The 16174-nt window shown below is 41.6% G+C and overlaps 1 protein-coding gene across 1 annotated transcript in view; it reads right to left on the bottom strand.

Annotated features, from left to right (window-relative positions):
• Positions 1 to 280: 280 nt before the first annotated feature.
• Positions 281 to 16174, bottom strand: part of Smc1a (structural maintenance of chromosomes 1A) — a 44729-nt gene continuing 28835 nt past the window's right edge. Inside the window, exons 20-25 of the mRNA XM_026407433.2 lie at positions 9160 to 9316; positions 8590 to 8744; positions 8333 to 8484; positions 7157 to 7226; positions 6756 to 6866; positions 281 to 6325 (exon numbers count right to left, since the gene is read on the bottom strand). Of these exons, the coding sequence (XP_026263218.2) occupies positions 6242 to 6325; positions 6756 to 6866; positions 7157 to 7226; positions 8333 to 8484; positions 8590 to 8744; positions 9160 to 9316 (729 nt within the window). The 3' untranslated portion in view covers positions 281 to 6241. The remainder of the gene's footprint in view (positions 6326 to 6755; positions 6867 to 7156; positions 7227 to 8332; positions 8485 to 8589; positions 8745 to 9159; positions 9317 to 16174) is intronic.

The raw sequence follows: 16174 nt of genomic DNA, 5'->3' as shown, positions 1-16174 counted from the left end.
AATAAATGCTCATATATCATGATGCATGAATACACAAGTGAACAAGGTATGAGTTAGTGCATAAATAATGAATGAACAAATGATAAGTAGATGCATGAGAAAAATTAGCCAATAAGTGAATGAAAAATGCATGTGCCAGTAAGGGCATGAGAATGAATTCCTACCTTCACATCTTGCTTCAAACCCACCAGAAAAATTTTAGCCCTGCTCTCCACCCATCTGAACTGCACACCACAGTGTTAACCTCTTTTAGATTGTAAGAAACAAAGACACACTCAAGTTAGTGATTGGGATTTATTAAAGCATTCACAGGGAAATAAGGAAGACAAGAACAGTTAGACAGGCAGCCTTGCTGAAGAACAGAAACTTGAAAATGGTTCATGATCCAAAGCAGCTCTAGAGCCTGGCTTATCTCGTCACCCCCTCAGCTGCAGGCATCTGTTGCTACCTTCTCTAGTGCTTCCCAAAATGGTGACTCAACTACTTTCTGGCTGTATTTATACTCCTCCTACTGCTACTGACTAACTTCTTTCCCTCATTGCTAGCCCATGGCTTCTGCTGCCTCCCAGCTCCTGCAGCTTCAAGGCTCTTGGGGCTTCAGTTCCTATTAATCCATGGCTTCTCTGCTGTAGCTTCTGCCTGCATTCTAATTCCTGCTGCCTCTTCCATTCCTGTTGCCTTGCTGCCACGTGATTCCAGCTACTTCATTGCTCTTGCAGTCTCATTGCTTCTGATGCCTCATGCATCTTGTCTCTTCAAGCCTTCTGCTGCTTCATGGATCTCACATGATCAGTTTTGGCTTATGTATTCTGTTCCTCAAGGCTCCTATTGTTTCATGGCTTCTACATCCTTTTGGCCCATTGTTGCCTTGCTGCTTCATGGCTTCAGTTAACTTGTGGCTCCATGATCTCATAATGCAAATATCTCATAACTTATGACTTTCAAAGCTTTCTCTTTGCTTTTGCTATTTAGTTTCTGGCTACCCCTCATCTACCACCACTTCTGCCTCATTAAATTCTAATTGTCCACTTCTTCTGAACACCTCATATTTAGGCTCCCTTGAAGATCTGATTGTTTCATGCATTTGCCATTAGAAACACACCACCTCTATGAGGCGGAATCCTTACACCAAATCCACCTAATAGGCTTCTGGCTAGCCTAGAGATTGGCCGTCTTTAGTCAGGTACTATCCAAATCTAGCCATCTATGGCCAGGTCTGTGAGGTCACATGGTACAGAGCATGGCAACTTATGCTAAAGAAACCTCTTATAAAGGACTGAGGGCATGGCAGGTTTACTGAGGGTTTCCAAAAGGGGGCAGTGTAATTGGCAAGCATCTTGTTCAGCCTATACAGTACACTGACATTCATGGCTCAACCTAAGTCCCACATTCTCCCTGACCACCTCTGCCTGTCCTGATCTGCAATGGGACAGACCAAGACCGAGGCTCTAGAGGTGATGTGCAAAGGGAACTTGGGTTCCAGTTCTGGCTCCAACTCTTTCTAGCAGTGGAACCTTAGGAAGCTAATTCCCCTCTGAGGGCCTCAGGAAGGGTTTGGGCAGCCTCTCAGTTCCCTTACAGGTCAACATTTTGGGCATCTCACTATGTTATTGGATAAGGAATGAGTCTTACCTGGGAAAGCCCTCAAAAACATCTCTTGAGGTAGGAAAGAGGGAGTCAGAGTCCTGGCTTGAAAGAGCCTCACTGTACATAGGAGGTGCTTAGCCAAGATTTATTGAACTGAATGAATGAATCAATGGCTGGGGTGGGAGAAGAGAGAGACCACAAAGCACACAGAATGTTGAACTGACTTGAGGAAGGTGCTCCAGGTGCTGAGGAGGCTGGAAGGAGATTCTGATTCAGAGATGGATGAGGAGACAACTGGGATAGGGCAGGAAATCTTGGCTATTCGTGGGTACTCATTCTATCCTCTCAGTCACCCTCCACATCCAATAATCAGTCATCAAGTCCAGTTCACCATCTGAACAGCTCACACCTTATCACTTCCAATCCATTCCTATTGCCCTTGCCCTATAGCAGGCTTCTTGGTCTCTCATAACTAATCACCCTGTCTTCATTCTTTTCTCACAAATGCATTCATTCATTCATTCATTCAAATATTTTATTAGGTGCCTATTTTGTCAGGCACTGTTGCTTTCTGCAAGGGATGTACTGGCGAGCAAATATCCCCAGACCCATCCTTGTGGTGCATAATAAGGAAAATAAGGAAATATAATAGAGTGCAAGAAGTTGAATAACAGGGAAACTTACATGCACAGGTGCATCCAGCATGAATATCTAATCCATTTTCACCCCAGCTGGCTAGCCAGAAACAAGGTAATTCATATCTAGAGTGCCCTCTGATTAAAAAGTTTCATGGTTTCCCTACTACCTTCAAACTATGGGCCCCAGTCTGCAGCATACTAGTCATAAGACTTTAAGAGCATTTAAGAAAATTAAGTTTGGTGAAACTGTTTAGAGGTTGGGACCCAGAATGGTCCATGGGTTTCCTGTGTACAGTTTGGAAACCACACTGACCCACCGAACTCCAGCTTTCATTACCCCAGGGATCTTTATTCTTCAGTATTCCTGAATTGCTTTGCTGTTTCTTGCCTTCAGGACTTTGTGCATACATACTGTTTCCACTACCTGGGATTCCCTTTTACTTCCTTTTAATTCCTACCAGTCAGTCACTCAAGTCTCATTCAGGTGTCACCACCTAACTAGAGGATGCCTTCCCTGAATCTACCTAAGCTAGATGCCCCTCCTGTACTTCTATTAAGAGAACTGATCATCAATGGTTAAGGACCATCTTATGAATTCCCCTGTCCCTCAACTAGACAGTCAACTCCTCAAAGGCAGAAAAATGATTTGACTCATCTTTTTGTGTTTCTGGTGCACCATACTGATTCCTAGAGTGAAGCACATAATTAAAGGAAGATACTATTGTGGAGTACTCGTAACTCCTTAAACCAAGGCAAGTGTATCCAGGGTATAAGGGAGTCAACTTAGTTCCTCCAACAAGCCCTAGGGATTCTACTTGGAACCAGCTTGCTCTTAGAAAAACACCATGGTGTCCACCCTCCTCTGACCACAGTCTTCACTGACTTGTGCTGCCTTGCAGTGACAGGAGGTGCTGGGGACAAGAGGGAGGAGCAGCAGGCAAGCACTAAGATCCAAGTGGAACTCTAGGCTCTGTAACTAAACCACTGGAACCTCACCCCCCCCCCTTTGGACATAAGTCTTTGAAGCTCCTTTGTAGCACATGTGTGACAGGGCCTTAGCCCTTTCTATCCTGCGAGGTAGGGGCTAGTTATCCAGGTTATTTTCCACACCTACTGAATCAGATTTCCAGAGGCGGGACCAGAGCAATTTATTTTTAAAGAGCTCCACAATCCTTTGGATGTGGGGGTGCAGCAGGGAGCTGCCGCTTTTCATTAAAGCCCTTCTGTACTATTTTCACCTGTGTATATATTGCTTTGATTTAAAAAGGGAAAAGGAAAAGCTTCACAAATAAGTACAGCCAAGGTTGATAACTACCTTTATAGTGGAAAAAGCACTAGAATGAATTGGAAGACCTGGGTTCAAGCTCACACTGTTATCTGGTAAGTGACGGAAGCACAGACCCTTTTAGGGTCTCAGTCTTCTCATCTGCAAAGCAGGGAGAATAGTAATCACTACCTTTAAAAAGTTGTGGTGATCTAGATATGCCAGCTAAATTGCTTCAAATATATTTTACATAATCTCCCTTCACTGCTGCAATGTAGGTGTTTATTTATCTCCTTTTACTTTTTGGTCAGGGCTGCGGATCAAACCCTGGGCCTTGTACATGCTAAGCAAGAGCTCTACCTCTAAACTATCCCAGCCCCATCCTATTTATCTCCTTTTATAAAATGAGGAAACTGAGGCTCAGTGAGGATCTAACTTGCCCAAGTTTCTACGGCTAGGATTTGAACCAGGTCTGACCCCCGAACTGTGCCAGCATTAGCCAAATTATGGCACGTGTACCACTGGTGGTATGTGACTTCTTTGGTTGAACACAGACAATTTTTTTTGTTTAGATAGTCATGCCTTTTAATACGTATTAGAAAAATACATAATTAGCACATCAAACCAGTGACTTCATGGATATCACTACTTAGAATGAAACTGATGTAGATGACAATGTTAGACTTTAGATCACCTCAGGAAAAATACTTAGTAAATAGTATAGGAGGGCAATTTGGAAATATCTATCAGACACAAATATATAAATATCCTATGACTCTGCAATTCCACTTCTAGGAATCAACCCAGGTAAACTTTCAGACACACAGACACACATTCACACAGATACAGGGATGCTCCTATGTAGTATTTTGTAATAGCAAAATTTGAACAGTCTTAATGTCCATCATAAGAGAAATGGGTAAATAAAATGTGGTAGAGTCATATGATGGCAATCTACACAGCAATTATAGAGGATGAATTGAGCTACACTTAGCAACATGCGCAGATTTCAAAAACATTGTTAAGCAAAGAAATTGGAGAACAATTCAATATACCATTTGCATTAGACACAATATTTTCAGTGAATTCATATATGTATGTAAAAATATTAAAACAAAGTCTAGATGGAAGCATAAAAAACATAACAGCAGTTATGAGGGGAAAGAATAGGAAGGGGAATAGTTATAGTTGAATGAGGCTACTTTTATCTGCAACAATCTAATTTCTTTAAGAGAATGGATTCATGCATTACTTATGTAGTTAGAACTCTGGTGGGGGGGCAGCTGGGACTTAAACCCAGGGCCCTGCACATGCTAAGCATGTACTCTACCACTAAACTACACCCCCAGATGATTTAATTTTTAAAAAACAAAAAAGCAAGACATGATCAGGATAAGAAAAGTATGATGATGTATGTGAATGAGTGAAGACAGCTGAACTCATTGCACCAGGTTTTGCTGCCTCTGCAGTCCTTATAGCTAATGAGGTTAGGTCCCAACAGGATCATCACATATTAGGCCCAGGCTACCTCTCCTCCCAGTTCCTCACAACCCAAATTGGGGCACAAGCACCCAGTTATACATGGTTGAAGCTACAGGCTTTCTTAGGACCTCAACTTACTAGGTAAACCCTGTCATCTCCCTGGAACTTTCTCATTAACCAGAACACCTCCCAGATTTGGAGGTTCCTTCTGTCCCTAAAAGCCAGGATCAGAAGCCCTCAAGGGGTCCAGGCATGAGAAGGCTTGTATTCTGAAGGGTCGGCACCTAGTTGGCTCCACATGGATAATGCCTCCAGTGAGGAGCTTGACATCATTAAATCCTATGAGGTAGGTAATATTATTAGCCCCATTTTACAGATGAGGGAACTGAGGCACAGAAAGGTCAAACAACTAGTAAGTGATAAGACATGGGACCAGAACCCATAACTGTCTACCCTAGAGCTCATGTTCTGCTTCTAGTGCCTGACCAAATCCTACCAATTTGTCAAGGTCCAGCTCAAACATGATCTTCTCCAGGAAACCTAGAGGTGATCATCCTCTTCTCAAATTCAAAGTACTTATAACATTTGGCTAACCACTGTAATTCATGAATCCACTACATCTCCTTACCAGGACAGAGATCATGTCAAATTTAAACTTAGTATCTAAGCATAGAGCCTGACAAATAGAGGGTGTTCAGTATGTGTCTGATGAATATATGAACATATGAATAAGTGAATGAGGGCAGTTTCCAGTGACTGCCTAAGACTCCTATGAGGTACCAAGTACCTTTGCCCAGCTCTGGGCTGCTGTCATCCTAAGGTCTCTTGGAATCAAATTCAGCCTAGGCTCTTTCTAAAACAGGTCTCCAATATCTTTTATTATTTTGCAAACACACCCACATGCACACAAACATACATAAACACACACACATACCCACACACTCAGCGGGCCAGGGACCCAAGGGACCCATGATTAATGGGTGATGGGTGGGGTGGTCTGGGAGGGGGTGGTATGGACAGATGGCCCTGTTCAGCTCAGTTCAGCTCAGCTTAGCACCTCCTTCCAGAGGCCAGGATGCTCCCTGTAGCTCAGGAATTTTTGCTCCAGACCTAACATCACCTCTGTTCCTCTTCGTGCTTGATAGCAGTGCCTAAATCCCATGACTACACCAAACAGGACCAGGAGGGAGGGGAAGGTTGGGTGCCAAATATCCAGATTGGTAGAGGGGAAGTTTATGAATCCAGAAAGGGCAGGAGGGTAGAACTACTGCTACTGCTCATTGGGGTTGGGGTTGGCATCTGGGTACTTGGTGAGGTCGAAGGTCAGGACTTTGCTGATCACACAGTCCCCTTGCTGAAGGAGGAGGGAGAAAAAGAAAAATAAAATTGTAAGGAGCGAATTAAGAGGGGTCTAGCGCCCCAGGACCAGGGGCCTCAAACCCTCCTCCCTACATATCTGCCCATAGCCCAGGCAATGTTTCTTCTGTGTTGAGACGATGTGCTCAGTCCCATGTGCCTTCTCTCCCTGCCTGTTTTTGCACTCTCTTCCTTTCTCCACTGTCTGGCTGCCTCTTCCTGGCCTTTCCACCTGTCCCCAAATGCAACAGCCTTGCCCGACTAGGCTGGCTAAGCCTCCAGGGCAGGGTTCCAAGGAGCCCAGATGGCCGTGCAGGACTTGATTCCCTATGCTCCCCCGCCCCTTGCCCCTCCACTGTAGCCTTCCCTTCCTGCCCTGGGGAGTCAGGCAGAGAGTGGGACTGGCTCCTGAGCCAGACCCGCCCTACCTCAGGATAGACTCCAATGAGGCTCTCAGCCTTGGTGTAGAACTCCTCCTTGAGAGAGATGACGATGGCCTGGAAGTTGCAAGTCGACTGCTCCTTGATATAATTTGCCACCTGTGTGGGGGGAGGTGCCGGGCACTTAGCAGGGCTCAAGCCCTAACACTCCCCTGTGTTTTCCAGTCAGAACCAGTAGGTGGGCGGGGAGAGGTTGGGGGTGGAGCAGGGCAGGAAGAGAGGCTGAGAGAAGGCAACTGACTACCACACTGAGGATAACCCAGGGCCCAGCCTCCCGGGCACAGAGAGCAGGCTGCAGGAACGGCTAAGGCACACTCAGGAATTGCTCCCTGAAACCCAGCCCCGACCTGGGGGGTCTCCCTCCCGGGCCCCACCTTCCTTGCACCCACCTTGCCAATGTTGGTGTTATCCAAGGCAGCATCGATCTCATCCAGGACGAAGAAGGGGGCTGGCTTGTAGCTGGGAGGGAACCAGTAGGTGAGCTGACACTGAGGGGAAGCAGGTGGCAAGGCACGGTGTGACAGCCCCAAGGCCCATCAACCAGGTCAGCTTCCCCTTTCAATTCTTCAGAAACTAAAAAACCCAGGTCTTAATGTTGCCTGAGCCCCTAAAAGCCAATACATCAATGGAGCCCTCCTCTGCACCCAGCCCTGTGCCCCAGGATCCTGGAGAACCATGAAAAATAGGGTCCTCTCAGGAGCTTCCAGGCTGGCTGGGGGATGGAGCTGTCCTCCTCTCTGGTCTTACTGACCAAGCTATCCAGAGGTCCACCCCATCCCAACACACCATGCTCTGCCATGCCTCCTTGCCTCTGCACATGCAGCACACTTGGTCTAGAATGCCTGCTGGTCTCCCTGTATAACTCATCCTTTATACTGCTCCTGAAGTGTTATTTGCCCTCAAAAGCCTTCCCTGGCCCACCCACACCTTCCCCCGGACTGGGTTAGGTGTCTCTCCTCTATGTATCTACAGCACCCACGCTCACCCAGTTACAACACTTAGCACATTGTTTATGTGTCTGCCTTCCGCTAGTCTGTGAGCATCTCTAGGCCAGAGACCATGTCTGACTCATCTGTGTCCCCAATCCCTCCACAGGGTCTGGCACAGAGAAGCACTAAAGAAATGTTCACGGCATGACGCTGTATAATCAAGCACTAAGTTATGTAGGGGTCAGACTCAAGTACTACTGGTGTTCAGGAGAGGGAGGTCAAGGTATGCCACAGTGGTCAAACAGGGATTCCTAGAGGAAGGGGAGGAGAATGAGGAGGTATGAAGGTGTGGAAGGTGACAGTCAAGCTAGATTTTCACAGAAAGGGCTTATGAAGGTGGGACTGAATACATGCAGGGGCCAGTGACAACATGCTGAGTGGATGAGGATGGATGGGGAAGACAGGTCCAGGAAAACCAAGGCCAGATATGCTGTAGTAGACATGGAAACAGGGATGCAATACAGATGCCACCAGAATATTTTCACCTCTGCAGATCTTTACATATCCTTGGGCCCCAGAGCCTCTGGTGGCCTCAGTTCAGTCTCTCCACCAACTGCCCTGGGGGCAGAGCCTTACCTGTGGATGGCAAAGAGCAGGGCCAGAGCTGCCACTGTCTTCTCCCCCCCTGACAAGTTATCCATAGGCCGGAAGCGTTTGCCAGGAGCTACACAGTTGTAGTTGATACCATCCAAGTAGGGCTCCTCAGGGTTCTCGGGGCCCAAGAATGCCTAGGGGAAGGCAGATGGGTCAGGATAGGTAGAAAGACAGGGACCCTAAAGGGGAAGGGCAACTGAAGATGGCAGAAGCTGGCTGGGTAAAGGGCTCCAGCCTACCTGGGCACTGCTGTTACGAGACAGAGCCTTGTAGATCTCATCAATGTTAGTAGCCACAGATTCAAAACAAGCATTGAAACGGTCAAAGCGCTCCTTCTTAATCTGTTCAAAAGCCTGTTTGGCCTTCTTTGCTCGCTTTCGGGCTGCCTCAAATTCTGCGGGAAGGAAAGACATATGACTCCTCAGTGCCCTGGGTTCCGCCAGGGTTGAGGACCACACCCTGGCAAGAATGATCTGAAAATGACTATCCAGAAAAGGAACATTTCACAGAGGGAGAGGAATGCCTGAAGAAGGCCTCATAATGATCTGTATCCCATGGGCTTGCTGCTGGACAGTCTAAAGGAAGAAACATGGATTCCTCCCTGGACTCTGTCAACCAGCTGGTGACCTTTAGCAGGTCATTTAACCTTCTAAAAGCAAGTAAGATAACCTCCCCAGTTTAGGGTATCTGGGAGTTTTAAATAAGGAAAACATGCCAAAACAGAAGCTGTTGTGATATAGCAGTAGGCCCTTAGAATACCTGCAGCCTTCTGTCCTTACTGAAGGCCCCAGAAGAAATGCAAACCTTACCATCTGAGGTCTCCTGGAACTTGTCTCGGACACTTTCCAGCTTTTCCATGGCCTTCATGTTGGGGGCAGCAATTCGCTGAAGCACACTCTGCTGCTCATTCAGTTTCTGCTGCAGTGTGTTCATTTCCTGCTTGATTTCCTCCTCAGCCTGGGCATCCTGTAACCCCAGGCCCAGCAATATTAAGGAGGCCCTGGTCCCAATGCTGGGACCCCCTCAGAGATGATGAACTCAGTGGGGCCTGGGCACCTGCTCCTGTGTAGAAGGCAAGTTCTTCTCCAGCTTGGCTCCTTTCACCTGATCCTGCCCATGTTAATTGTTCCTGCCATCCTTGGAAATTACAGGCTGAAGCAGCTTTTTCATCTCTAGCCCTTCCCCCAGGCCCTGTCAAACCCTCTGTCTCTGGAAAAGCAGCTGATGGTGCCCCTCTCTGGCTCTCAGCCCAGGCCATGAGCCAGTACCATTCTAGGATGACCTACAGGCCCCCACACAGGCTGCTCTGGGCTCCTTCAGTTCCACAACAACTAAGACAACTCACATTTTCTGCTTAGATCACTACATCTGAGCAAATTTTACTTGTTTGATTTTAGGTCTTATAGTTATTGTAATATATGTCTGGGTTTTCGCCTTTCTGCCACTTTTAATCAATAACTATTTACTGAATGCCTACGAAGTGCTAGGCATTGGGGCTTTCAGGATCTATGAGCCTCAGTTCTTATGTTCACAGAGTTCAGGGGCTAATAGTGGACACATGTAACTAAACAATCAGAATTCTAAAGGATGGATGCAAAACAATGATAGGGAGACAATGCAGAATCAGCACAAAAGAAGGGCCCCTAACTCAGACTCTGGGGTCAGGCTAAGCAAAGGCCTACAGGATGAATGGGTGAGGACAGAGAGAAGGAACAATTTTTGAGACTGAGAGCAAAGGCAAAAGCTGGAAGGGTTATTAAAAATATTATTATTAAAAATAATTCAAGAGTAATTAACTTTAATAAATTCAAAAGTAAACAAAAAAATCAACATGGCAATAGTAGCAATATGTATGTGCATGCTTGAGCATGTTCATGAATTCATACAAATGTGTTGAGGAAGAGCAGAGGAAGAGAAGAAGATATATAGGCAAGTGGAAGCCAGATTACAAAAGGTCTTATAAGGTTTAGACATTATCCTAAGAGAGGCCACAAATGATTTAATTATTTACATTTTAGAAAGCCCTTTTGAACACTACTATGCATTGCTGTGAAGTGGTCTCCAGGATAGGCTTTTAAGTAAAGTATGAAAAGTGCATAACAGTCTATTATCTTTTATCTAAGAGAATGGGTAAGGTATATGAATATATCTGCATGCGAATATATTTGTATTTTAAGCATATAAGCACAAGAAAAGGATAATCCAAAAACTAATTAAAAGGTGATTTATTGAAAAAGAGAGGTAAAGGGATAGGAATATAAACTAGAGTTCATCCCATGTACCTTGCTTTATTTTTTGTGGTACTGGGGATTGAATCCAGGGTGCTCTACCACTGAGCTAAGCCCCGTTTATTTTATATATATATATATATTTTTTTTTTTTGGGGGGGGGGGAGTCTCACTAAGTCACCCAAGCTGGCCTTGAAATTGTGATCCTCCTGCCTTAGCTTCATAAGTCATTGGGATTACAGGCATGTGCCACTGCGCCAAGCCCATGTATTTTTTTGTACTTTTGTTTTTAGAACCACATGAAGATGTCATACAATTATAAAAGTATCACTCTAAAGATTACTCATCAAAGAAGAAGGTTTGTGTATATGTTTAGCACTAAAGGACCTGGCAATTGACACTTTAACTATGAGGTCAAATTCGGTGTCACTAATAATGGGCAAACTGTGATACAATACATCTCTTGGTAAGATGCAACATGAAGTGTACTGCATCACAAATGCAATGTTCTTACAAAAAAAAATTAACCTAAATTCACTGAGTCTACAGACTAGACCAAAGTTCCAATTTATAGGAGATATTAGGGTTGAAAGAGCAGATTAAAGAGGAAAGGAAACCAACATATCCAAGATAACTCACAGATTCTGAAAGATCATGCCATGATTAAAAGGTGAAGGGACTGTTTCATATTAAAAGCAACTAAAGAGATATAACAACCAAAATCAATTCATAAATCTTGACTGAATCCTAATTTAAAAAGAATAGATTACAAAAAGACAATTTTTGGACCACCCAGAGAAATTTAAACATAAGCTGAATAGTAAATATTAAATAATTATTCATTTTTAGGTACAATATGGAATTGTGATTATGTAGGAGAATCCCTTATTTTCTGTATACCAAAAGTATTTAGGGTTGAAATATCATGACATTTGTACTTCATTCAAAAGACTTAGGAAAAGAAAAGGTGTATAGTGGGGTGAGAGGGAGAGAAAGAAGAGCGAGAAAAAGCAAATGTGGTAAAAAATTCATTGGTGAATCTAAAGTGAAAGGTGTTTGGGTATTCGCTGTTCTATTCTTTCAACTTTTCTATAAGTTTGAAACATTTCACAATTGAAGAAGGGAAAAAATAAACTAAAATGCTAAAAAATAATTCTTAAAAACAGAAAACAAAACAAAGAAACCTAACTATATATTAAGCTGGTTAAATACTCAAGAGAATTATTTTCAATCACATTAAAATATAGCAACATGATTACACATGCCCAATGAGCTTAGTGACAAAAGAACCTCAACAAAATCTTTGAACTATTTAAAACTACATTCAATAATCAAATTGTTACTAATAATATCTTATTGTGATTTTTAAACTATTATATAGAGTAGGATACAGTAAATATGTTATTATGTTAGTGTTGCTAGGAACCAAGATTTCCAGTAAGAATAATTAGAGACTCAAACATAAAATCAATGATGTTAAACTGTGAAAATTATAATTTCAATTGGAAATATCAAAATGAACTCAGGGTGCATTTTCCCTTCAAAATAAAAAATGCATTTAGTGGCCCAATCTAGTGAAAAGTTCCAGAAGCACTAACCAACCCAGCAGTCATGAACATTTTAGTGTCCAGATGGTAGTTGCTAAATAATAACATTTCCCACTAAAAAAAGCCAGAGCTTCTTGAAGAAATGGCTCATTCCAGGTCTAGGCTGAGAAATGTAGAGATGAGCATGGACATATCAGGAAGCAAGGAAGATGACAAAGCTACAAGGGTTGCATCAAAATGATTCAGAAGCCAACTTGAATGCATTCCCACTGGCCAAAGATAGGATAATTTGAGCATCAAGGATAATAACCACAACAAATTGAAACATACTAAATGTGTTTAAATTCATAATGATACAAAAACAACTCAGTGGACAAATCTTAAGAATATCAAGGAACCAATTCACTATTTTACAAACTGATGAATAAAGGAAAGAACTGAGCACATATATCTTACCTTTCCTAAACAAACTACTTCAGGGTTACCAAATGATGAGAATTATGTCTCTATGTATTATGGCTAATAACAAAGGAATAATAGACTAAGACTACCATTTAGCAACCCCCAATTAATTAAAGGATCCAAGCAATCATCTTCATGCTGCAAACTACACAAATGACCCACAACCAGACATTACTGACAGAAGTAACACGAACACCTGTGAAGGAGTCACAACCACAACAAATAAGCCCAACCCAGAAGTCTAGTCAAGTCTCTATATCTGTGTGGTTCACAGAGGTTACCACTAGCCATGAAACTACTGAGCAAGTGAAATATGGCTAGCGTGATAGAGGAACTGAAGTTCTAATTTTATGGAATTTTAGCTCATTTACATTGAAAACCAGATAGTTCAGTTACTGGAAAATTTTTAAGTATATTTGGAACAACTTGGGTATATGGGTCTCCTTTTTCAACTGTAAATTTTAGGAAATCTAAATACAGATCAAGTATTTCTGAGGCTATTTTAGCATCTGAACTGAGATGTACTGTAAGTGTTAAAATACATACTGGATTTTGAAGATAGTACAAAAAAAGATTGTCAAATATCTCATCAATAATTTTTAAAGCTGGCTGTGCTAATTGGTACATTCCTATAGTCCCACTACTCAGGAGGTTGAGGCAAGAAGATCACTTGAGACCAGGAGTTAAAGGCCAGCCTGGGCAACATAATTAGACCTTTTCTCAAAAATATAATCATGATTTTTTTTATACTGGTCACATACTGAAATGATACTTTTGGATATACTAATTTAAATATTATAGTATTAAAATTATTTTTACTCTTTTCTATTTACTTTCTAAAATATGGCTACTAGAAAATTTAAAATTGCACACGAAGTCACATGTTCTTTCTATTGAACAGCACTGATTTATAGAACTGAGTGCATTCCCACTAGCCAAAAATGGGATAGCATGAGCCCTACCCACTTACAGGAACTATAGGGAACAGTAGAACTATCTTTGTTTTGCTTTGAGAAGACAGTTTAAACATTACTGGATGTAATCAGCAAACTACAGAGTGTGGAAAATCCTTCGAGAAATGAGTCAATTTTTTCAATAACAACAAAGAAAAATAAAAATGGATACAGGGGATCCCATAGACTAAACAGACTTAAGAAATATATCAAATGATGGTTTTACCAATCATCCTTATCTATCCATCCATGAAACAAATTATTTGAATTCCAATTCAAGAAGGCAAACTATGACAGAATGTGAATGTGTATGCAACAATTTGGTACATGTGATACCAATCATCATATCAAGGAAATATTATTTTAATTTTGTTGTGGTGATAGGAATTAAACATAGGGCTTCAAGCCTGTTAGGCAAATGCTGTATCACTGAGCTATATCTGCAGCTAGGAATTATTATTTTAGAACAATGGTAATGATTCTAATTATTTTGAAGGATTTTTTTTCTCTTTCAAAGATAAAATCTACAATATTAACAAATGAAATGATATAATATATAGGATTTACAACAAAGTATATTGAGGTGAAGAAGAAACAATTTTGGCAATGAGCTGATGGTTGTTGAAACTAGTAATAGCGCATGAGGGAGCATTTTATTTTTTTTTATTTTTGCATGTGAAATTTTCGATAAAAATCTAAAAATAAAAAAGATAAATTTGTAGTGGCTCCCACTGGCCAAGAATGGGACAATATGAGCATCAAGAAGAAAAATGACTTCCAATGAATCAAAACATCAATCATATCTTAAGCAGTTAAGTTTATAATGAATATAAATTAAAAACCACATTGGTCACCTTTGAAGATTACAAGGGTAACCAATTCATCATTCTGAAAGCTGGAAAACAAAAGAAAAGGATTACATATTTATTTATCCTATCTTTCCTGTACTAACTGTTCAGTCAGTAGTCCCCTGTTATCCAGAGTGGATATATTTCAAGACCTTCAGTGGATACATGAAACCACAGAAAGTAATGAATGCCATGGTGTATGTTTTTTTCCCTTATATATACACATCTATGACAGAGTTTACTTCAAAAAATTAAGCACAGTAAGAGATTAACAATAAAAACAATTATAGCAATACACTATGACAATTATGGAAATATAGTCTCTTTCTCAAAATATTTTATTGAACTATACTCACCCTTCTCTTCTTGTGATGATGTGATATGATGATACAATGCCTATATAAGATTAAGTGGAGCTAATGATGTGGGCACGTAGGCAGCAGTAAGCTACTACATTAAAGTTACTTGATACCACCACAGTTGATCTGATAACCAAGATGCCCAAGTAACTAATGAAGGGGGAGTAGCATATGCAGTGTGGATATGCTGACAAAGGAATAATTCATGTCCCCAGGGATGTAGCAGAAAGGCAAGAAATTTCATCATGCTATTCAGAATGGCACATAACTCAGAACTTTTTGTTTATTTGTGGAATTTTCTATTTTAATATTTTTAGACTGCAGTTGATCATTAATAACTCAAACTTTATAAGGTGAAACTAGGGATGTTCATGGCAGGGGGTTGTACTTTACTTCAAGGGAACAGTTGATGTGGCAAAGTTCTTCTTAGAATTGCTAGACACAGTGGTGCATGCTTATAATCCCAGCTTTTCAGGAGGCTGAGGCAAAAAGATCGTAAGTTCCAGACCAGGCTGGGCAACTTTAGTAAGACTGTCTCTCAAAATAAAAACTAAAAAGGATTAGAGATTTGGATCTGTAGTGGAGCACCACTGGGTTCAGTCCCCAGTACCTAAATAAACAAACAAATAAATAAATCCCACAAATAAATCAAAGAATGATTAATGAAAGAATTAGACTATCCTTTTACAACCCTTAACAGATTTAGGGTTAGAATCACTGTTATAAGAGATAAGTATTTTTTTTTAAATGAAACCACAATACCATTATCATAACCTAAAAAAATTAACAATTCTCTAACTTTAAAAACATCTGGTCAGTGTTCAATTTGCCCTGTTTTATAAATTATTTTTATAGGTTTTCCAAAGCTGATTCCAAATACAGTACAATTACCTAATACATCTCTTAAGCTCCCTTACCTTCTAAGTTCCCTCTTCCCTCTCTTCTTTACAATGAATTCAAGTAAGGTGCACACATTTCAATGGGTTGATTAGTCTCTTAGTCTGTAACAGCTTCCCCTCCCTCTTTTCTTTCATTTATGGATGAAATCAGATCTTTTCCCCTTAGTTTCTCATATGTAATCCCAGCTACTCAGGAATTTGAGACTGGAAGATCACTTGAGCCCAAGTTTGAGGCCAGCCTCAGCAACACTGCAAGACCCTGTCTCAAAAATAAATATATAAAAACAAAAACAAATTTCCCATAATGTAGATTTTGTCAATGTATTCCTGTGCTTGTATTTCATAGGTTCATCTGGCATTCAGTGTTTCTTACACAATCAGCCCTCAGCATCCTCTGCTTTGACCAAGCATGGATCAAAAATACTTTTTAAGCTGGTTGTGGAGGTACAAATTGTTATCCCAGCAACTTGGGAGGCTGTTAGGAGGATAACAAATTTAAGGCCAGCAATTTAGTGAGATCATGTTCCC

The sequence above is a fragment of the Urocitellus parryii genome, chromosome X, assembly GCF_045843805.1.
Source record: "Urocitellus parryii isolate mUroPar1 chromosome X, mUroPar1.hap1, whole genome shotgun sequence".
Lineage (NCBI taxonomy): Eukaryota > Metazoa > Chordata > Mammalia > Rodentia > Sciuridae > Urocitellus > Urocitellus parryii.
The sequence above is the reverse complement of the archived record's forward strand: the minus strand, read 5'-3'. Positions and strand labels throughout refer to the sequence as shown.